Here is a 23,311-nt window from a genome sequence, read left to right on the forward strand (position 1 = left end):
TTAATTCAAAATGCAAAAATACTTCAGAGTATTGTACGTTCCTTCGCAGCCATTTGTATTATACGTCAAAATGAGTTCTCTGGACGCTCGCGAGTGGCGTTTCAAATAGGCACAAAAAATGACAAACATACGGAATAGCCTGACCAGTGGTATTAGCCTTTATTAATTTATGCAACCTTCATATAATCTAGCAAGCGCTTCTGCCTCAGTCATAACGTCGTTATAAATTCGTCGCGGACAACGTCACATGTCAAATGCTAGTCAACAATATAATATTGACTGAACGATTCACAACACTATGCGCAAGTTATGTTTCAATATTTGTTGACATGATCTCGTGGACACGTCGATCTATTATTAACGTATTAACATTCGGATCAACATAATCGTCACTTGTGTTGTGCAGTTCGCGCCTCGTCCTACAATTCGCTGCAGATATTGTAAACATTTTTCAAAGGTTTTATCGTAAAGGTTTTTCGTCCGAGTAACATTAAGGTAAAGGTTTATCTATTCACAATACTGGTCGTATTAATATCACTATCCTTTTTGTAATACGTAATCACTGCATATTATATTCAAATATTTTTATTCAAAATAGGATGTGACATCACTTATTGAAAGTCAAAAACTACCACCCATTCCAAAATGAATGCCTCAGACCTGAGAAGAATGGGCGCAACAAACTCAGCGGGCTTTTTTCATCGAATAAATATGTTTACAAAGTAATATTGTACAATTAAACTTATTATTTAATAGCCTGAGGGCGGTCACTCCATTCCCAATCTGTGGTATCATTAAGAAAGTCATTTATGTTATAGTAACCTTTACCACACAAACGTTTTTTAACAATTCTTTTGAATAACGTTATACTTTTGTTTTGAAAATTTTCTGGGATCTTGTTGTAAATGCATATACATCGCCCCACAAAAGTAAAACAAAGTACTCCGCCGCGTCTGTTCGCGATGAACTCAAAAACTAGTGCACCGATTTTCATGCTGTTTTCACCAATAGATACCGTGGTTCTTGAGGAAGGTTTTAGAATATAATTTTATAAATTTTTGTATACATTTGTGTAATCGTGGACAAAATTTTTTGTAGGCGACGACATTAGCCGTCTGGGAGCTTTCAACAAAAACGCAATATAAACCCTTTGAGATATAAAAAATAATATATGGTGGTCTATCACTTAAAGAAAATATACTAAGTATACCCATTTTAATATTTAAAAAAATGTTAATATGTTTGCAAAATACGATATTAATCCTTATCATTTACTACATATTATAAAATAATTCAGAAATACGTTTTTGTTTCGTTTATAACTTATCACTTTAAATTAACATTTCCGATGACTTAATACTTTAACAGCTATTCTGGAATGCTTACATCATTTTTTTTATTGACAGAACAGCGTCAGTCGGGTCAGCTACTACAAACAATTTATTTTTATGTTTTATTTTAGTATTTAAAGATGTTCTTCAATAAACAAAATAATGTGTGGCGTTAAATTATATATTTTCTACTCTATGTCAAAAATATTTCACTGTGTTTTGTAAGTAATTTATTTACAAAAAAAGTTGGCAGTTACTGCCGATGGAAGTGAGGATTTAAAACTTTTAGTATTTAAATTTGAAATTTAATAATGAATAAAGTCATTTAATTATTAGTTTCGATTATATTTTTAAACTTATTTTCAATTTTATAATTATCTATTAATCAAACAAAAATACTACTTTAACATTGCATAGTATATACACATTGAACTTTTTACCTAATCCATTCAATTTCACTTATAGGATATAACAACAACACTTATTGCAAAATACGTCAGCTGTATAGCTACAGATATACTGCTATAAGTATTTCAGTGACGCGAAATCACGAGATTTCACCCATCCAAAAAGTGTTTAACGATATATATATGATACTAGAAGACCCGTCGTTGTTCTGTACATAATAAATAAAATACTGATTTTTTATGAATTTGTCAATAATATTTCATAACACCAAGAATTATTTCGTAAAATATGCTTCATGTTGTTTTAATGAAATTTTTTCACAGCAGAACTGTCAAACCGTGCGTCATCAAATTCTCTCATAGAAAATATTATGTCCAAACAAAACAAATATTGGAAATAAAAATAATTATGGGTCTCAAATCGTAATAAAAACTATCCTATCTCTCAAGTTGGACTAAACTGCACTCGATGAAGTAATCCCCATTAAAATCCGTTCATTAGTTTAGGAGTCCATCGCGGACAAACAACGTGTCACGTAATTAATATATATAAAGAAGATATATTTTTTTTTTATTATTTATTTATCGGCATGTCATCAGTATGTCGGTGACGCGAACCAATAAGATTATCCCCTACAAAAGTGCCCAACGCGGCTAAAGATATTTTCACTTCAATAATAATAGCTTGCATTTAATTTCCTTATAACACTATGAAACACTTTAAAAATGTCTCCGCCAGAGTAAGTCCAAAACAATTCTGCCTGTTATTATTAATATAGTCACACAGATGTGAATCAGGCAGAATAGTTACAATAATCTATCAAAATTTCACAATGTGTGTATTACTATTGCCGCTATAATAACGAAATCCAGATAGTGCATCCAAAATACACGCTATGTAGAATTGAAACTATTACAAAAGTATTAAAAATGGATAAGCAATAGTTAGATATGTATTAGTTCAATATACTTTCATTTTAAATATGTAATAACAAGGTTTTATCCTACATAATAAATTATAAAAAAAATAAACAACATTAAGCTCGAAGTCTGCAAGTTAGAACGTAGCACATGAGTAACTAAAACGGTACAGAGACTAAGCTTCATACAACCACGTGAAATGGTTGCACAACTACATTGATCCGGGGCATATGTTAGTGTCCACTGACCGCTTGTTGCGTACGCGTCGAAACCGGATATAACCAGTTGACGATCGCACAGACAGTTGACAATCACAGGCTTAGCACGTATTGTTTTACTAATTATTGTTTACTGTTCTGTATAGTCGGCGTCTCGGAGCGCTTTTGTAATCTTTCTCTTTGCCACTTTTCCCTCCAAGTTGTTACTTTAGAATCATTTATTTATTTATACAGATCATCAACATTATGACAGTTATATTTAACAATCAATGAGTCTTACTTTATAAAGGAAGACACACTGATACACATGACTATAATAGATGTACACTCAGTTTGGTTGATTAGTAAAATTTAATTTCGAAAACATATGACTAAAAAACAAGAATGGTTATGAGATCAACTAAAGTAATTTAAATTTTTATTAAGGTTATAAGGCTACAAATAACGACATTTAATTTTCATATTAAAAGGAATAATGACTTAATATAAAAATGAATAAAAGTGCATCTTAAAGATTAGAGTTGAATCATGTTGATTACAGAAACTATTATTGTTTCAGGCTGCAAGATGTTCATCTTGTTAGTTCTTATATTCGTGGCCTGTAGTTACTGGTGTTACTGGTCACTCAACTCTCGGAAACTAGATAAAGCTACAGAGGACCTACCGACTCCACCGGCGATGCCCATCATTGGACACGCTATGATGTTTCTTGGAGACCCACAGAGTAAGTATATTATGTGGAATATAACAAAACCTTCTTATTATAATAAGCTTCCTTCCTTGTGCCGTGTTTCCGGGACGATACGACATGGATACCTTCAAAAAAAGCGCGTACACCTTCCTTATAGGCCGGCAACGCTCTTGTGATTCCTCTGGTGTTGTAAGAGAATGTGGGCGGCGGTGTTCACTTAACACCAGGTGACACGTACGCTCGTTTGTCCTCCTATTCCATAAAAAAAAATATCTGCCATACCATATCTATCATAACTATAACTTTTTTTAATTTTTATACATCTGAAACAGTTTTTTTAATTATTTCCCGGCGAGCATAAGAAAAGAGTCATAATGAATGTAGAGGAAGCGTGTGAGATCTGTCAGGATATAAGCAAGTGGCATTCTGATGTCTCTGCTAACACCGACATGAAAACGAAGTGAGTGTGTGTGTGTGTGTGAAAGAACAATTGTTTTATCTACCTAGATGGTTATACTGTGCTCGGTATGTAAGCTCGGTTTTTCTATGTCCCCAAAAGCCACCGCTTAGTATCAAATATCATCAAGTTTAGCGTCAGTTTCGAGATACATGATAATATATATAATATTATGTGGACAAGTACTACTCGTAATTAAGTCGATATTATTACATTTACTGAAAAAGAAATTAAACTTTAAAAAATATGCTTTCAACCAATCATTTTTTTAATTTATACCGATCGTTTAATAGTAAAATTAAGTCCACTGCTTCATTGTCATAAAAAACCTTCAATAATAATTTCTTAAGCACGATCATGGTATCAGACAACGATATATCTAATACGATATACATACATACACATCAATATTATTCATCATATAAATGCTTACATCTACCGGGATTCGAACTCGGGCCCTCTAATAGCTCAATAGGCAGGGTCAGCCACTGTTCTGTATCGGTGGGAAATATATATATGGTATATATATATATTTCCCACCGATTCCACCCTTATTCATAATGGTCCGTTAACATTAAACAGCCGCTTAGTAGTGTCTTTTCTCCTTCTGACTTAGGTCAATAGAAGAAGACAGAGTGAGAATTAGTAATGCTTTAAATTAGCAGACTATTATGAATAAGGGGGATAAACATATAGTTTTCAAGGAGCTTTCTCCCTCGTACTACAAAGCTATGGAATGAGCTTCCTTGTGCGGTGTTTCCGGGACAATACGACATGGGTACCTTCAAAAAAAGCGCGTACACCTTCCTTAAAGGCCGGCAACGCTCTTGTGATTCCTCTGGTGTTGCAAGAGAATGTGGGCGGCGGTGATCACTTAACACCAGGTGACCCGTACGCTCGTTTGTCCTCCTATTCCATAAAAAAAAAAAAACTATAACCGTATTTAAATAAATTAATTCAAATGCATCTTGCGAAAATTACAAGACACGTATAAAATAATAATTGCAATAATTTATTCACTATTGTCTGAATTTTGTATGCTCGTTTTATTAACAGGTACGTGCTACTATTTTTGTTTGACAAAAATGCACATCTTATACCTGAGTGTGAACCACAATTGATCATATTTTGATTTGATACAAATTGACAATCACTGACAAATATTTATGATTGCACACGTATAACTTTTTTGATGTTTTCCTTAATAATCCTTACACGGTCTTTGGCAACTTATGATTATCGGCTTCTCCTTCATTGTCTTTAACTTTAACATCATATTATGTAAAAAGAAGTAAGTTCATTATTGTTATTTTTCTAATTTGTTTTAGCATTAGTTTTTGAGTTTAGTAACGATGTGCATACATTTAATTTAGATATGTAAATAGTAACACATATTAATGTTTATCTTATTCGTATATGTAAAATTATGTATTTAGTTGGTAAGCCTTAATAAATAAATAAATATTATTTAACACTGTTTACCTAAGTCACCAACATAGCTTATATGATTGCGAAACTGACGTGGCTGTGGGCAGAAGACGCAGTGTTGGTAGGCCCCCCACAAGATTTCCTATCTTTTTGAGTTTTTCTATAAAGTGAATATTTTCAGGTCTATTGCGGAATATTGAAGACATAGCTCAAATAGCAATCAAAGAAAAGGGGGCAGTGAAACTATGGCTGGGTCCAAAACTCTATGTGGGTATGTAGATCATGATCTCAACTCTCTTTATGCTTATCTTTGTTTTTTTCTACTCGAACGATACTATATATTTCTGCAAGCAATAGGGATCACTTGATGGTAAATGTTTACTAAGGCCTTATATGAGCACCGGTGATGTTAACAAGTTAGGTCTAAAAGTGGAATCTGCTCTTTACGGCATCGTAAACGGAGTGCCGTTGTCCAATGGTACCAATAAAATAAAAGTCCTCAATATTGAAATATTCAATATAATTTCAACTCTACGTCTCTACTAACGTAGCCTTGATTAACGTTCGATAATTTTTGCAGCATTACTTAATCCAAAAGATGCTCAAGTAGTTCTGGAGAACTGCCTTGACAAAGACGGCGTTTATCGTTTTCTGCGACCCTGGTTGGGACATGGACTTTTCATTGCACCTTGTAAGTTCAGTAATATATTATTAATGATGAAAATGAAAAAATTTAACATTCTGGTAAATAAAATACTAATTTCAATAAAACATAGCATAATAGAAAATGGCTGAATAAGAATTGGCCGCGTCATAGTTGAACCAATTCTTTTTCTTGCGTCAAGCAGTAATGGGTAAGCATTCGTGTTTCTGCTTGAAAGCTAGTGAAATAACTGGACCAATGCTACTTAACATCTTATGTCTCAACGTGACGTGCGTATTTGCGATGGCGCTCAGAAGTTCCGAGTTCAATCAATAATCCTGAGCGGCACTGCATTGTAATGGGTAGACCGTATTTCGTCTTGCTCTTTTCGTCAGTTGATGGGAAACCATTAAATAAACACTGCAAATAAACGAAATATCCCATTAAACCTGAGTTAAAACTAGTTTTCCCAAAACGATGCCTTTTTCAGGGATATTATAATTTTTATCTCCAGAAGTGTGGGGAATCGTATTAAAATAAAAATCAGTTATTGATTGGCTAGACTTTCATAATATGGTAGACCTTGCTGGCTGATAGAACCAGGTAGCTGCAACATATTATTTACACTACACATACTATGCGCTGGACATTTTTTACTACCTCTCCAGATCTTTGCCATATTTTTTTATGATAATAGGAGACGAGTCCAGCAGGACGTTCAGCTGATGGTAATTGATACGCCCTGCCCATTATAATGCAGTGCCACTTAGGATTATTGAAAAACCCAAAAGTTGTCACCTAGAGACTAAAGATGTTAATTCTCATTTGCCCAGTTCTTTCACTAGCTACGGCGCGCCCTTCAGACCGAAACATAGTTATGTTTACTCATTACTGCTTCACGGCAGAAATAGGCGCCGTTGTGGTACCTATAATCTAACCGGCATCTTGTACAAAGAAGTCTCCCACTGGTATAACAGTCTCAAGATGTCGCTATTGTTGCAGTAGGCCTATGGAAGTCGCATAGGAGAGTATTGATACCTGTATTTCACAACAAAGTGATTGAGGAATATTTAGAGGTGATATCAAAACAGGCAGACGTTCTTCTGGAACGACTTGAAGAGCAGTCAGGGAAAGAAAAGTTTGACGTTCTTCCATACATCACGGCCTGCACTTTGGATATCGTGTTTGGTAATTTTGAAACAACCTTTATGTCACGGACGAGTAAAAAAAGAAGGACTCCGTGTGACCTTACAAAACAGTGAAGCACCTAAACAAGCCGGTGAACGTGTAAATACATAGCCCCACGCACACACTTACACCAATACAAGCCGATCGGCCGCCCTTATGATTTTTACCGGATTAGTTTTGCGGCGAAATAAAATATTTTAAAAAAGCCGTCGTGCGTTGTGAAAAAGTGTGAAACAATCTATCGGAATTTTGAAAATCGGAGTTGAATGTAAAATTTGCCTTATGGCCAAAATTACATATAAGAGAAAAATAATTGTGTTACTGGTATCCCCCGTAACCGCACACACACTAGCTTAAAAGTGCTTCACTAATTGCTAATATCCTTTTTTTACTCGTCCGTGCCTTTATGTATTCATATAGAATTAGGTAGGATTTTAGTACACACAAGCTTAAACTTTAATGAAACTGATCTCAGACAATTCATACGCATATACGTACATAGACAGTGACAGGTTTGAAAACGTCGAAAAAAATTAAGGTTGATAGTGAACCTCTATTTTGAGCAATGCAACCAACTAATAACACTAACACAAAGTGACATACAAATTGCGAGTGTAAGACGTAGCTTGTCACGAATACTAGAGTAATAAACCTGGCTTGAACATACGTTTCCTAAGTATTTCTTTTAAGTTTCCTAAGTAACTGTTATCATTTTATTAAACATTGATGTTCTGTGAACAGTCCACCAATTTTCATCCAATATCTGACCTCTACTATATACCACTGGACTGGCGGCTGTCAAAGTGCTTTTGTGCCTGTTTGATATTCGCCATTTTGGCGCTGTTGGCCATGTAGCGAGAGTCTGCGGCACTAAAACTAGTGATTACAACCTCAGCAAACATCGATAGATGGTGCGAAACTATTTACAAAAAAAATTGTGTACTTTATTACGTTGATTCTTGACGTATAAATAACACGGAAAACGAACGAAATTAAATCAAAATGCAAAAAGATTTCAAATTATTGTACGTTCCTTTGTAGCCATTTGCATTGTACGTCAAAATTAGTTCCCTGGACGCTCGCGAGTGGCGCTTCAAATAGGCACAAAAACATACAAGTTTTCGTGCAAATATAAATTAAAAGAATTACGAGCAATGTGGCTTTTGAATAAATTTGGTGGATGGTAAGGCTACAAATGATTTGAGTTTTCTTTAGTGTTAATTCTGCCATTATTTGTCTTTAAACAACTCGACACGTGTTTCACCTCTACACGAGGCATCCTCAAGATGTGTTGTCTCGCCAAAATCTGGCACGAGACTCTAAAACTAAGAGACTTCAGTAGAGGCGAAACACGTGTTGAGTTGTTAAAAGACAAATATTGGTGGAATTAACACTAAAAAAAACTCAAATCATTTGTATAATTATGGATTTCCACAAAGTAACGCCTACTACAATAGATAGTAAGGCTGTTGGGTGTCAATTCCCACCAGGAGTTTCACTAAGAAAAACTGAACTACCAATTCGAGTTTCTAAAAAAAAAATTACGGATTCGATGACTTTGTAGAGACCTCTATGGGAGAGCGAATGGACGTTCAGCATTCGCCAGATACCCCGTACCTGCAAGCTCGGCATGACATCATTTCCACTATCAACATGAGGCTGTTCAAGGTTTGGATGCAGCCGGATTGTATCTTCAATCTCACCCGGTACGCTAAGCAGCAAAAAAGGAACATACAATTGACGCAAAAGTTCACAAATGAGGTAATATTTATAATTGAGCTCACTAGATAGATACTGGTAATAAATATATTTAAGCAAAATTGTCTTGTTCAATTCTAGCTCTGTTATTGATTGGGTGATATTAAAATGAAAATAAATGTGCGTAACCACCTGTTTATACTCTGGTTAAATACCTTTTATGGGATGAAAGATATGGAGATATAGAGAACGCAAATGGAGAAGAAGCTCATGTGATTGCAAGTGGTGAGGTATCCGCCACCAGGGGTCAATAGATGCGTTACCGGCCTTTAAGTTGGGAGTACGCTCTAGTCTTGACGGTACCTAACGGCTGTTCCCAATATACTACCGAAAGATAGAGATAAATTACTACCTTCTACTGTTAGTAATTAGCTGTCCCAATATACCCGATAAGTCATTCTTATCGGCTTATATTGGGACGTGTGAATTGCAATTTCCATACAAACTTCTATAGCTGGTAAGCTATACGTCGTCCCATTGACAGAGAGCGTGTACGGATAAGGTGAGTTACCGTTGATAAGTTTATTGGGACATAAAAGTCAACGATAGTTGCGATTTTTATCTCAAGTAAGAGATAGACTCAATATTGGGAACCGCCGTAAGTCAGTTCGGGTCGGAAAAATTGCAGCCGTCTATTAATACCACAAAGTGGCTATTCGAGGCAAGAAATTTCTTGCAAAACGCGTGGTTGTAGAAGTGGAGGCATTCGCCAGACGTCAACATGATGTGGGTGGAATTTCGCATTTAGACGTAATGTCCGGTGGTGGACTACAGCTGATGGTATCAACTCGAATGGGTGCAGCCTAAAGCAGCTAGCAAATAAAATCTAAACTTAAACAATTATGTTCTTTATCTCACAAGTATAGAATGCTGCTTATAGGGGGAGTAAAAAATAATAATATAATACGTGGAGACTCCTTCAAGTTTCATCATCATCATCAGCCAGAAAACGTCCACTGCTGGGCAAAGGCCTCCCCCAAATAATTCTACGACGATCGGTCCTGCGCTGCCCTCATCCAACGTATTCCGGCGGTCTTGACCAGATCGTCGGTCCATCTTGTGGGGGCCTACCAACACTTCCGGTACGTGGTCGCCATTCAAGGACTTTACTGCCCCTACGGCCATCTGTCCGTCGAACTATGTGCCCTGCCCATTGCCACTTCAGTTTCGCAATCATTTTACCTTCGAGTTTACGTTTGTCCTATTTCTGTTTGTATGATATATTATGAAATAACTTTTCCTTAGGTCGTCCAAAAAAGGCGTATTGAATATGAAAACAGTAAGAAAGACCAAACAGCAGCCACGTCAGGTAAGAAAAAGTTTTGATTTATGTTAAGCAAATAGACTAGAAATTTATAAAAAAAAAAGATCTTATTTATTATTATACTAGCTGACTCGATACACGTTGTTCTGTACATAATAAATAAAATACTGTTGTTTATGAATTTGTCAATAATATTTCATAAAATCAAGAATTATTTCGTAAAAAATACCCCCTGTCTTGGAATATTAACAATATTCTAAGCTCCCTGTTGTTATAATGAAATTGTTTCACAGCAGAACTGTCAAACCGTGCGTCAATAAATTCTCATATCATAGAAAATATTTCCATACAAAACAAATATTGTGGGTCCCAAATCGAAATAAAAACTATCCTATCTCTCAAATTGGACTAAACTCTTCATGAAGTAATCCCCATTAAAATCCGTTCATTAGTTTAGGAGTTCACTGGCAACAAACATCAGGACACTGGATTTATATATATTATTAAGATTATTTGTCAGAAGTGATAATTACAGAGCATTTGTTTAATGATTTTATTATGGTTTTGTACGTAAATTATCCTACAACATTGTATAATTTGTATTCACACATGAATCAAACCAATTCTTACGTAGATAAAGCGAACAGTTGTAATATTTAAGTGTTTATCGCGAATTCAAGGTTTACTCGCTCAATAGTGTATTGTATCCACATTGTCAATGTTATTGGAAGGATCCTAAGTATGTTTTATTGACGTTTAGATCTTTATTATACAAACCAAAGTACATTTTGTAACAAGGGTATAAGACGAGCCATTTTATCACACCCGTGTCGGGTTTGGTCGAGTGTTAAGGCTGCTATCCCAAGAAAACGCCAAAATAGCGCATAGTTGAAACTATTTCTTGACGGTTTTTTAAATAATTTGTTATATTTTATTTTATTATATAAATTAAATAATTTATTATTTTTTTTAAGTTGTAACCCTCACCTCTAGGATTAATACACAAATAAAAATTTGCCACAAAGTGATAGTTGAACAAAGCAGTTAGCTCACTTGGCAGAGCACACGCACGGAACGCGAGAGGTCGTTCGAGTCCGCATTGTTCATTAAAATTTTATTTGTGATTTATATAAAGCTTATATGCTTACAAAAACTAATTATATATCTACAGAATATGAAAAGTAAATTCATTTTTTCCTTACATTTATATCTTTAATAGACATTGCGAAAAAAATCACCAAAATACCCCAAACTTTTGCAGTTGGAGCCATGATAATCATTCAATCTAGATAAAAATTTAACGAATAATTATTAACTGTTTACATTAACTTTAACATCACATAGTTTTGTTATGTTTGTAAAGAATCCTGTATTATGTTTGTAATAAATTAAAAATGCTTCTAATTCTAATTAAAAAAAATGGCGATCTTGTACGGGAGAGGTAACCTAGCTTCGCTCGATTCGCCAAGGCCGTTGGTTCGGTCCCCAGCCTTAAATGAGTTTTATGGTCGACGCTTTTCATACAAATTGCGTGGAAAAAAGACTTTTAAACCACAACATATTAATATTTTTTCCAATTTAAAACAACAAGTCATTTTCCGCCACACTATTATTCTAAAATTCTTTTATTTTTTTGTTTTCAACATTATATTATGATGTTCGACTTGAATTGGACTTAAGTAAGTAAAGTAGAGTAATGTGCTCTATAATATTCTAAAATACTATTTTAACGGCCATCCCAAAAATAGATTTTCTATGTACTGGTTAGTTCTACCCAAAACATACAATTCATTTCTAATCACAGCCATTCCAAAATATGCCAATTCGACAAGTATTTAGAATTTAGAAGAATAACCCTAGTAGGAGAAAATTTATAAATGAGGTTATTGATTTTATACAAATTCGCATTAGTCTTAAAATATATCTTACGGAAATCAAATTACTTAAAGTAGATACAGCTCAAATCCCAAAAAAAATCGTGTCTATAAATATATGATGTTGAAAGTGTATGTAGTTATGGTAATGCACCTGCAACGCCTCGATTTTCTCCGTCCACTCATAGACAGGTGAAAGCGTGGTCTACTCCCCCCGATAGCGACCCGAGTGAGGCTACGAAGTGTAGTGAGTGTATTTCCATACCACTTCATAATATTCGGCTCGGGTGCTGGGTTGATCTACGACGCACGCACTAATCGACGCACGCACACGTACACACGACATACACGGAAGCTAAGCAATCTTGGGATAGCAAAACTGTTGAGTGCCACGCAGCGTCGTACGCGCGCCGCCGAGACTAGTGATCTGTATCATCGTCAATCTGTAATTTTTCTTTTTGTATGTACCAACCCTAACGTTCCCCCAGACGTAGGAATAAATTTCAAAGAGACCGCTGAGTAACGCTACCGTTCTATTACTGTATTGTGCCTGTAATCCAGAGATAATCAAACTTATTTCTTTTACCGCCCCCTTTTGAAAATCAATTATTTTTCAACGCCCCCAATTTTTTATACACTCCTAGAACAAGTATCCCTAGTTTTATACCATCATACAGGGCAAAAATATAAACTAATTAGGGCTAAACTATTATAGATATGATATCATAGATCCGTGATTCTGAGTTCAAACAGGCCGTCATACAAAAACGTACATTCAGATCATATTTTTTTAATGGATCCGTAAAATCACAGATACACCCTTATTCAAAATTTTAATTATAAAGTATCAAAATGACATTAAGAATCAACTATCGCTCTCCTAAACCACGCCAATGCCCCCCATTTTTTTCTGGGCCCTTTAACGCTCTGGGCTCTAGGTTTCTAACGCCCCTAACAAGGGGGCGTTATCGCCCTTTTTGAGAAAGACTGCTTTAATTTCAACAAAATACTCGCGGCTGTCTCTGACGACGCGACGCGACATCATGAATCAGCGTTTAAGCGCTGGATCTCTGTTCACATGGTCAAGAACAAAAAATGACTGCACAAATATTATGTGCAATATTTAGTTTCAGTTACTCTAATTTTACTTTTAACTGGCAGCCCTTTACAGTGTCTAAATTGTGACTATGAGTTTTATTATGTCTGAAATAAATGCCTTTTATCTATTTTTCATTTATAATCTTTTCCGGCGAATCTGTGGATGAATACTCGTAAACAATATAACTTGATAATACCCTAAATTTGTGGACAGGAAAGAAACTGAAGGCAGTGTTAGACCTTCTGTTCGGAAGAGAAATAGAATTCACGGACGAACAGCTTCGAGAGCACATCGACTCGATAACAATAGCGGGGAATGATACTACGGCTCTGGTTATTGCGTACACCATGATGCTGCTGGGGATGCACCAAGATGTTCAAGAAAGAGTTCTAAAAGAGTAAGTATAGATTTTGAAAATGAAAATGAAATTGAAAATGAATTTATTTTGGAAGAAAAACTTCACACAAAAAAGTTAATGAGGACAAAATATATGCTTAATCTAATACTTAACTTACTGAACTTAATACAAAAGAAACAAAAGCAAAACTTGATGTGGCAGTGGTCTTCCAAAACTGGAGTCCACTCAGTTATAGTTTAAAGCAAAATATAATTAATTGTGGCACTAAAATAATTATTATAAAAAAAAACATTGCTGAATTACAAAATATGATGAAACAAATTGTCGCAACACCGTATCACAATGCTATTTGACAACACCACTCTTATTGCCTTGCCCAGCTTCGGAAAATAGCAACCGCTATTAGGGTTTGGGAGTTCCCAACAATTTCAAACTCCCGGGACATGGGACAGCCTACAATCAAATTACCGGGACTTCGAGGCTTAAGGAAAAAAATTGTTATTTTAGAGACCTTGTTGAAGAATTGAGTAAATTTCTGGTAAAACATTTCAAAAAAAGACAATTTTTCGGAAAAATGAACTTTTATTAACCAGAAAATTAAATTTTAATAACTTTAGTCTTTAACGATAATCTTGAGAGGCAACAGTCGAGATTTCTTAAAATTTTGCTCTCAATGATTCTTTAGGACCTATGATATAAATAGCGCGAATAGCCTTCCTCGTCAGTACAAAGATGGTATTGATATAGGCAACATTGCCCCATAGTACAGGCTATGCCTAGTTTGGTGCAAGATAATATGTGTAATCATATGTCAATAATTATTGACACTCTATCAATCAATTTTATTGACCTTGTTTATTAGTAGGTATCTTTTGAAAATAATATTATGACTATTATATTCAAAGAATACTCATATAAAAGATCAATAAAATGGCAACCCTAGAACAAAGCTATGAACTTAGCATTTTGTTTCCATTTGTATTATATAACAGCAACATTAATAAATTGTGCGCAATAACAAAATATTACAGATAACAAATACCTATATTATTATGATGCAGATGTTTACGGTAAAGGCTGCGTAAATTTGTAATATCGGATCTTAAATGCCGGTGTTATGAGCGTTAAGTAAATATTTGTTGTGTTAAAAGCTATTCGCCTAGGAGTACCATGACACATTTGCTTAACTTAGGTATTAGCGAAAATTTACTAAAAACATAACTCTGGAATATTTTGTAGTGGTGTTAATGTTGTTGATAAATGATAATAGGTCAGTTTTATCTATCAAAATTAAATTATGTAAGTATGTTATTTGCATGGTTTCTGCTATGAGAAATACGAATTCAATACTAATTAATTATAAAAACTTGAGCATTATTTATATTTTCAAAATAAAAATCATAGTTTTATTGTCTGTATGTCACGTGACCGAAAACGCCGACCACCATTTTGTGACGTCGCTATAGCAGAAAATTGATTTTAGCAACGATAGCACCAACGATACGAAAATCATTTTTTTTTTTGAAAAATCAATAAGGATTGCACCGCACATTTGATGTTTCTTTGTTTATGTTATTATGACGTCACGATTATGGCGGCTCCCTTTTTAGCGCGACTATTTATCATTTAATTTAAAACAATTTTTCTTGGCATAAAGTGGAATTTTTTTCAAGAAATAAATTTACCATTTTTTGTTGTTGGTATTCGAATATGTATGATAATTTTAGAATATATTGAAGAATAGCCTATTCAATTTCAACATTATAAAACTTACTAGAGTAAGAGCCGAGTACACAAACAGACGTTTAGATAGTGAGCGACTGTTAAAGGCTTAAACGGTTCACTTAAATAAATAATTTTAGTGTTCATCATAGAATCATTAATGAAATGTATCAAATTATATTAATTTTTATTTAATATTTAATTATTTTCTAATAATATATTTATTAAAATTACATATATATTTAATTTAAACTGTAATTTAACTAAAATCAATGTAAAGTCAATCTTGTCATGAAAAAGCCATTAATTATTGTTTGTAGTTCTATTTGTAAAACGTATGGAATAAAATGAGTTATTTTTATTATTATTATAACAATTTCATCTTATTTTCTACATTTATATATATAACTTCCGCCGGTGGTTAGGGCGACAGTTATTATTATTATTATTATTACAAAAAAACCCTTAATCCCATATATTTTGATCATAGGTCTTCTCTATCCCTCCTCTGTTTCCAGACTAACTTCAAATCCATCTCCATAAGGCTCATGGGCAGAGTAAACCTTATATGTTGGTCAACAATGCTAATTTAATATTTTCCTTTTCTCGTATAATACTTAAAATGTGATTATTATCCACTTGAAGACCTGTTTCATGATTTGCAACCTTTCAAGGAACGGTTATTATAATATATTTGAATTTACGACGCCCTGTGGATCCTTGGTTTTTTTTTCTAAAATTTACTTATATGGATGCCGACACGGAGACAGAGTTTCTTGCGCCGCTTCTTCTCTCTTAGACCGCCATTTGTTTCCGAAGCGCTAGTAGTATCTTGTATATTAGAAATGACATCAAAAATAATTCTAAAGGAATGAATTTTGAGAAAATAAATGCCTTTTTTTGCTTTATTGATATAAGTCCGCCTTTTTCAGAGCGGATCAACCGTCTTATACAACGTGTTCAAGACGATTGAATTTCTATCCCGCGACTATACCTCGTTACTCCTTATAGAAAATGAATATTGATAATATTGTAAAGTCTTATGAAATTGCACTTGACTATGCTATTCTGCTATTCGGTATCGTAAAGGCGAAGAGATGACAACATGTCACATAATACTCGCATATAGTAATTATGCCCATCTTCCTCACATCAGCATTTCGGCGGCTGCGAAGTGTTGGAAAAACCCACCACCACCTCTTCAAATTATTATGCACCCACGGATATTTTTGTTAAATCTACTATTTTAATGCTTTTATTGGAGGATCAAGAACTACAGGAAGATCCTTTGATTTTTATTGAGGACAAGGTATCAACATACCGTCTACCAGTGGAAGGCTCTTATGGAGGAGCTAGATTATGGGTCCCACCACGGCGCCTATTTCTGCCGTGAAGCAGAGATGTGTACCTAAACATGACTGTGTTTCGGTCTGAAGCGCGCCGTTGCTAGTGAAATTACTGATAAAATGAGACTTAACATATTATATCTCAAGGTGACGAGCGCAATTGTGGTGCTGCTCAGAATTTATGGGCATCAAGAATCCTTAGCGGCACTGCATAGTAATGGACATGGCGAATCAATTATCATCAACTGAATGCCTTGCTCGTCTCGTCCTGTATTTTCAAATGAAAAACCAAATTTTATTATATTAGCTGCATAAGTTGTGGTGTACTAAGCTATAAAAGTTACTATATTATTTTAATACCCAACGGGAACTCTTTATCATTCCGGGATGAAATGATTTTAAAATGTTGATCGGGGATGTAAGGTATATGCAAAATTTCAATTAAATCGGTCCAACCGCTTCAGAGATTAGCACGTACATGCAGAGAAACAAAAAAAAAATGAAAAAAAAAAACTGGATTCTATTTTTCTTCTTCCTATCTTCCTATTCTTTCTATCTCAAACTCAGTTTTAAGCATTTATTTCTATATCTCTACAGTTTTATTATAAGTATTAGATGTATATCTGCATGGATGTGTTTTAGAGCTATATAATATTATTATATTACCTACATAATTATGTTTTTTATTTTATATATGCATGTGTGTTAATGCGAATGTTTAAATGTTAATGCCTGTACCTACATCATTGGGGGACATATTGGTATCTAGTATTTTATTTACATCAATATTAATGTTCGCTGTTTCTTCTACAGACAAGAAGCTATATTTGGTAATTCTAAGCGAGGAGCGACCAAGGAAGACTTACAACAGATGCACTTACTGGAGCGAGTTGTCAAGGAGAGCATGCGTCTGTACACAGTAATACCTGTCATAGCCAGGAACATCGACAAGACTGTATTTTTGCGTATGTACCAACTTCATCATTAGGTTTAATGCGACACTAAATGCCAGCGACCTTGAGCGATATGAGTTCACGGCTGCCGGCCCGCCATCTATGTAACAAAGCCTATATTTTCAAAATTCTTGGCTGGAAAACAGTTTATATGCTTACAATCCTTGTTATTCACTTTTTATCTGAATAAATGAACCTACACAAAAAAGTACAAGCTATAAGAATAACTTTTCTGAGAGAAGTAACAAAAAAATGCGTCACGCCATGCGTAAAAACTTGGTTAACTTCAAAGAAAAGTGGTAGTTCAAAAAGGCTCGGCAGTGTTAACTATGACCAACAGCAAGCATTAGCAACCTACAAATAAGACTTGACGATATGTGTAACAGGATTAAGTAGTGTTCATAGCTCGAAATGCTATACTTTCACCACAAAACTTGTCTAAAAACACCATGTTTGCGTGTTTTCTGCTTACTCTTCGCCTTAAATAACTTTATTCTCATTACGACGTATAGTCACTTACATGAGAAATTAACATTTTAACAATTAAGGTAGGTACTTACAAACAATGATTTTGGTAGGTACAGAATGCAATACAATATTAGGCAAATAGATAAGACATAAAATAACCCACTTATGTTATTGAAACGTTTCATAATTATTGAGTATATGCCTTTGAAGGTTCGCTTTAAAAGAAGTCAATGTTTTGGCATTTCTTATTTCTGAGGGCAGGTTGTTATATATCTGAAACCTTTGAGGGGGTCAAGGTTATTGTCTGTTTTCCATAATTACTTCTCATCATTGGCAGCTCGATATGAGTAGCTCTTCGTGTAACAAATCTGGTTAACTTTTTTTTAATCATCATTTAAATCATTAACATCAACTTACGTCGATTCATTGTGTCTTCTACTGCATTTATCATGGGAAGTGTTCCGAAGAGCTGTTTGACCTGTTTCCTAGACGCTACATGCTTAAATATTATGATCGCCATCTTTGATGACAGATGACAGAATTTTTCTTTCACTACATAATCACACACCAAACAAAGGAATGGATTTCCATTCGTTCTTTTTTCAGGACGAAACGGCATGGGATGCGATTACTAATTACAACAATAATCACGACCATCATGTTCACGAAGCATCCTTACACAAACATTGAATTCAAGCTCTAAAGGTGGACGCATCCAATATAGGATTATTTATATTTATACATTTTATTCTTTATCATGAAATATTTTATATTAAAAACGCTTTTAATATTGAACACAATACTTTGTATTAAAATACAGGCCCGGCCTAGTTTAATGACAACTAAAATAATATAAAATATTTTAATTAACTATTAGAAACACTTCTTATCCTACGGGATTAGTGGTGCGATTATTTTCAAAAGCATTGTGAATATTTGAAAATTATTTTGATGTATTTGGTGTTGTTTGTCCAGAAAAATATCGTGTATGTTCCATTACTTGTATTGTTATTATAGTATAATAATATTAAGTAGAATTAAGTGAACTAAGTAATGTATGAAGGATTTATAATATTGTAATGAAGGTTGTGACAACGGAATGAAAAATGTATTTAATATACAATTAATAATAATAATATATTGGATGCAGCACTTTAAAAACTAATTTGTTTTGTATACAATATAGTACAGCCATTGTATACTCTATTAATTGAAATGAGTGGCCGTTGAGTTTCTTGTATGTTCTTCTCGCAAACTCTACTTTTTCCGAATATATAGTAGATTCAGTAATTTAAATTAAATATTTATAGTGACGATTCAAAAGCGCTTAGTTTAAATGGTCGTAAACTTATTTTTACTTTTTGGTAAACTTAACATCTAATTTAAACATTCAATGCCAGTCCTTACACGCGTTTAGTCGCTTAAAAGTATTTTTTTCGAATATGTAATTATTGTTACTTTGACGTTAAATATACAAATTTATACAAAACTAACATGTATCTAAATGGCCTAATCTTCTGAAGACACAAACATGACGTTATATTTGTATTATTATAGATGAGCAAAAGACAATACAGTGATACCCTTACCGTGAATCTGACGTAAGGTCGCTAGCAAAAAATTTTCAAATATTTGCATTAAAAATTATACGGCATCAAATTTTTTCAAACAAATATTTGTCTCATCGCTAGCGAGTCTACGTGAGTAAACTAAAGGTGCGTACAGATTGGTAAAATGTAATGTACACATCGCTGCAATGTATCATGAATGATGAAAGGTAACAATTTCTCATAGTTTGGACGTCTTGTGTTCAGTTCACGCGCACGTTACTTAGTTCATTTCTGCCGTGAAGCAGTAATGTGTAAACATTATTGTGTTATTGTGTTTCGGTCTGAAGGGCGCCGCAGCTAGTGGAATTACTGGGCAAATGAGACTAAACATCTTATGTCTCAAGCGCAATTGTGGTGCCACTCAGAATTTTTGGGTTTTTCAAGAATCCTGAGTGGCACCGCATTGTAATGAGTAGGGCGCATCAATAACCATCAGCTGAACGTCCCGCTCGTTTCGTCCCTTATTTGCAAAAAAAATTATACATTTATGTTACGTTACACCAGTCTGTACGCAACTTAATAATACTAGTAATTTAATAAGATGAGTGCTAGCCGAGTATGATTTTTAATTACTTATTGCTCGGCTACCCCATCAGAACGCCACAAACACATAACATCAACATCCATACGCTGGTATGCATACCAAGTACACCAAGTGAGAGTCCAATTATGCGGAACCGTATTATATATTTTGTCAGTGTTAGTTAGTTGTTTAATATTCAAGATACTACGGAGCTAATGCCAAGTGTGAGTGGCTGTTTACGAAATTTCAATCAAAATCGGTTACAGAAACAATAGATTCGCTTACCTTTTCTATCTTTCTGTATCTCCGTTAGAGATGATCTTTTTTCCCGCGCGCTTTGTTTAACTATACGCATATATATATAGTATAGTGTAAGTCTATGTCAACACTAGAATGTACAATATATATATATATATATAGAAGGTATTAGGGGTTAAAGTATGAAATTGCCGATTTGAAATGAAATCCTTTTTTTTTTTATTTAACATACTGTTATTCTATTCTATTATCTGTTATTCAAATATTTTTATTCAAAATAGGAATCATAATCATTTATTGAACGTCAAAAACTACCACCCATTCAAAATAGACTGCCTCAGACCTGAGATGAACGGGCGCACGTAACTCAGTGGGTTTTTTTTTTATAAAAATATATGGATTACAATGTAATACATATATCGTACAATAAACATTTATAATTAAAGAGCCTAAGGGTATTCGCTTTATTCCCAGTCCGTGGTGTCATTAAGAAAATCTTTCCCACACAAACGTTTTTTAACAATTCTTTTAAATTTCGTAACACATTTGTTTTGTAAATTTTCTGGGATCAAATCTTTTTTCTCCCACTTTTTTAGACTTGCTTTTCTTAGTTTTGTTACGTTCTATAATTATTAATAAGTTTCCATGATGTACGCCACTTCTTTCAGTGGGTCCCAACATACATGCATACTCGCCATCCTCCTTTCAAGTCCCTACGCCTTTTAGTTCCAGAGATAATGTGATGCGTGATGAGTCAATATACTTATAGATGGAAATGTATCATTAAATAATATATTTTATCTACACCCATGCTTTAAATCCTCTATTAAATATTCTGAAACAGTTAGCTTATTGCCAACATTAAAACACCCAATGTTCTAATAACCATTACATCATCCAAAGGAGTGTTGTAATGTTGTACTGAATTTCATAACAACACTCCTATGTTTTTTTTTCGATCCCTTCATGCGCAAAGAGTTTCAACAGACAGCCACATTCTTATTGCTCGATGCGTGGTATCTGTATGAATTTCAAAAAAAGAACATTTTCGTTTACGCGCGTTCCACACTCTCGGATCTCGTGTTTTAATACCCTTTATTACACAACAGTTGCATAAATAACTAAAAACAGATCTGTTACAGCTGCAGTAAAATCAAGGTCACATTCACAGTATTTGGTATTTACATACCTCTTATTTCTCTGACGATGCTTAGCGTGTGCTCTTTTCATTACCTAGTTACTGTTTACTGAATCACTTATTTAAATATATTCATGAATAATTTCTTGCCATGTAGCTTTATTCCATATTGTGAAAATAAGTATATGGTAGTCATTCTCAACAAAAGATTTTCTTAAATATAACTTGCTCATACTTTCGATATCCTTTTCCTCAAATTTTGTCACTTCTTCTCAATCTCTCTCAATCAAATAATTTAAAAAGGCTAAGATACTAATAAAAAAATTTAATACAAACAAATTCCAGAATCTGTAGTTTACTTGTTATCAGGTTCTTGGGAGCTTTAAATTCTCCAGACTAAAACGCCACAGCATTCAGGGACTAGCAGCAAGAAACCTGACTATGAGCGAGAGACTTCTTACTGGAAAAGCCTCTCAATAATATAGAACTCACACCAAAATACAGACAAATTCAATCTGCCTTGCATTGGATCATTGTTTAAAGTCAGATTGCCAAGATGGAAAATACAGAAAGAAAAAACAAAATAATTTCTGCTTTAGACGTTCTATGGTTATGTTATGATGTGGTACATTAGGTTTCGTTCTTATCACCGCAAAGTAAAATGTTACGAGCATTGTTATGAGCCTTGAGCCATTACCAGCATTACCCATGCGAGTTCTTGCTTTCAATTTCAAGTAATTGATCAAACACAAAATTTTAGGTGGAGCGCTGTAGTTTAATAAGAAATCTTTTTTTTTTATTTCCAGCTGACTGCGGTGTAACTCTACCATCAGGAACTAGCGCAGTTGTGGGTGCATTCGCAATGCATCGATCCAAGGCTATATGGGGCTCTGACGCGGATGAGTTCGACCCTGACAGATTCCTTCCAGAACGTTCGCGCGATCGTCATCCTGCCGCTTTTATGCCATTCAGTTATGGCTCCAGGAATTGTATTGGTATGTATAAATTTAGTAACGAACAATTACTTTGTTCGCACACATTCGTTTTTCCGAAAATTTATTTCGTATTCGAGTTCATAAATCAGTATTTTTTTATAATATTTCCTCTCCAAAGTGCAAACGTTCCTATTTTGTCCTGACATATGTTTCGATTGCAAAGATTGTCAGTCCAAATAATATCCGATTCGGTATAAAACATCGCAAACTCCAAACGCTATAGGTTTGGTAGGTATATAAAAATATATGCCATTCTAATCTTCGCTAGTTTCGTGGATATTACCTTCTATATATTATATTCAATTCGATTCGATTCCGGACATTACTATTACGAACGATTTATTTTTCTAATACATATTAACTGCAAAAGATATACTTACCTTTATATTAAATATGTTATTTCTATCAACAGGTCGAAACTTCGGTATGATCATCATAAAAAGCATACTATCAAGCGTTCTAAGAACATACAAGATCGAAGCTGATGAAATTGGTGCCCTAAAGATTGAGATGCTTCTTTTCCCTGTGAATGGGCACCAATTACGTGTCATCAAACGGGAAATTGTAAATTAATTAAATTAAAATTATAATATTCTGTATTTTTTCAGTATTAATAATTTTATTATATATCTCTATACTTTGAATAAAATATTACAAGAAA

The 23,311-nt window shown here is 34.1% G+C and overlaps 1 protein-coding gene across 1 annotated transcript; it reads left to right on the top strand.

Moving 5' to 3' along the window:
• The first annotated feature begins 316 nt into the window (after window positions 1-316).
• Window positions 317-23,311, top strand: LOC126977482 (cytochrome P450 4c3-like). Its single transcript, XM_050826324.1, has 11 exons — window positions 317-495; window positions 3,437-3,601; window positions 5,635-5,724; window positions 6,034-6,144; window positions 7,099-7,284; window positions 8,849-9,045; window positions 10,288-10,351; window positions 13,493-13,676; window positions 17,519-17,670; window positions 22,462-22,650; window positions 23,063-23,311. Exons 2-11 carry the CDS (start codon window positions 3,445-3,447, stop codon window positions 23,221-23,223), a joined length of 1,491 nt encoding a protein of 496 aa, XP_050682281.1. The 5' UTR covers window positions 317-495; window positions 3,437-3,444; the 3' UTR covers window positions 23,224-23,311.

This window comes from Leptidea sinapis, chromosome 45, assembly GCF_905404315.1.
Source record: "Leptidea sinapis chromosome 45, ilLepSina1.1, whole genome shotgun sequence".
In the NCBI taxonomy this organism is placed as follows: domain Eukaryota; kingdom Metazoa; phylum Arthropoda; class Insecta; order Lepidoptera; family Pieridae; genus Leptidea; species Leptidea sinapis.

Coding starts and splice junctions, on each gene's coding strand:
- LOC126977482 (XM_050826324.1), top strand. CDS start 3,445: ATGTTCATCTTGTTAGTTCTTATATTCGTGGCCTGTAGTTACTGGTGT. Junction 7,285..8,848: donor CACTTTGGATATCGTGTTTG/GTAATTTTGAAA, acceptor ATGACTTTGTAG/AGACCTCTATGGGAGAGCGA. Junction 13,677..17,518: donor CAAGAAAGAGTTCTAAAAGA/GTAAGTATAGAT, acceptor TTTCTTCTACAG/ACAAGAAGCTATATTTGGTA.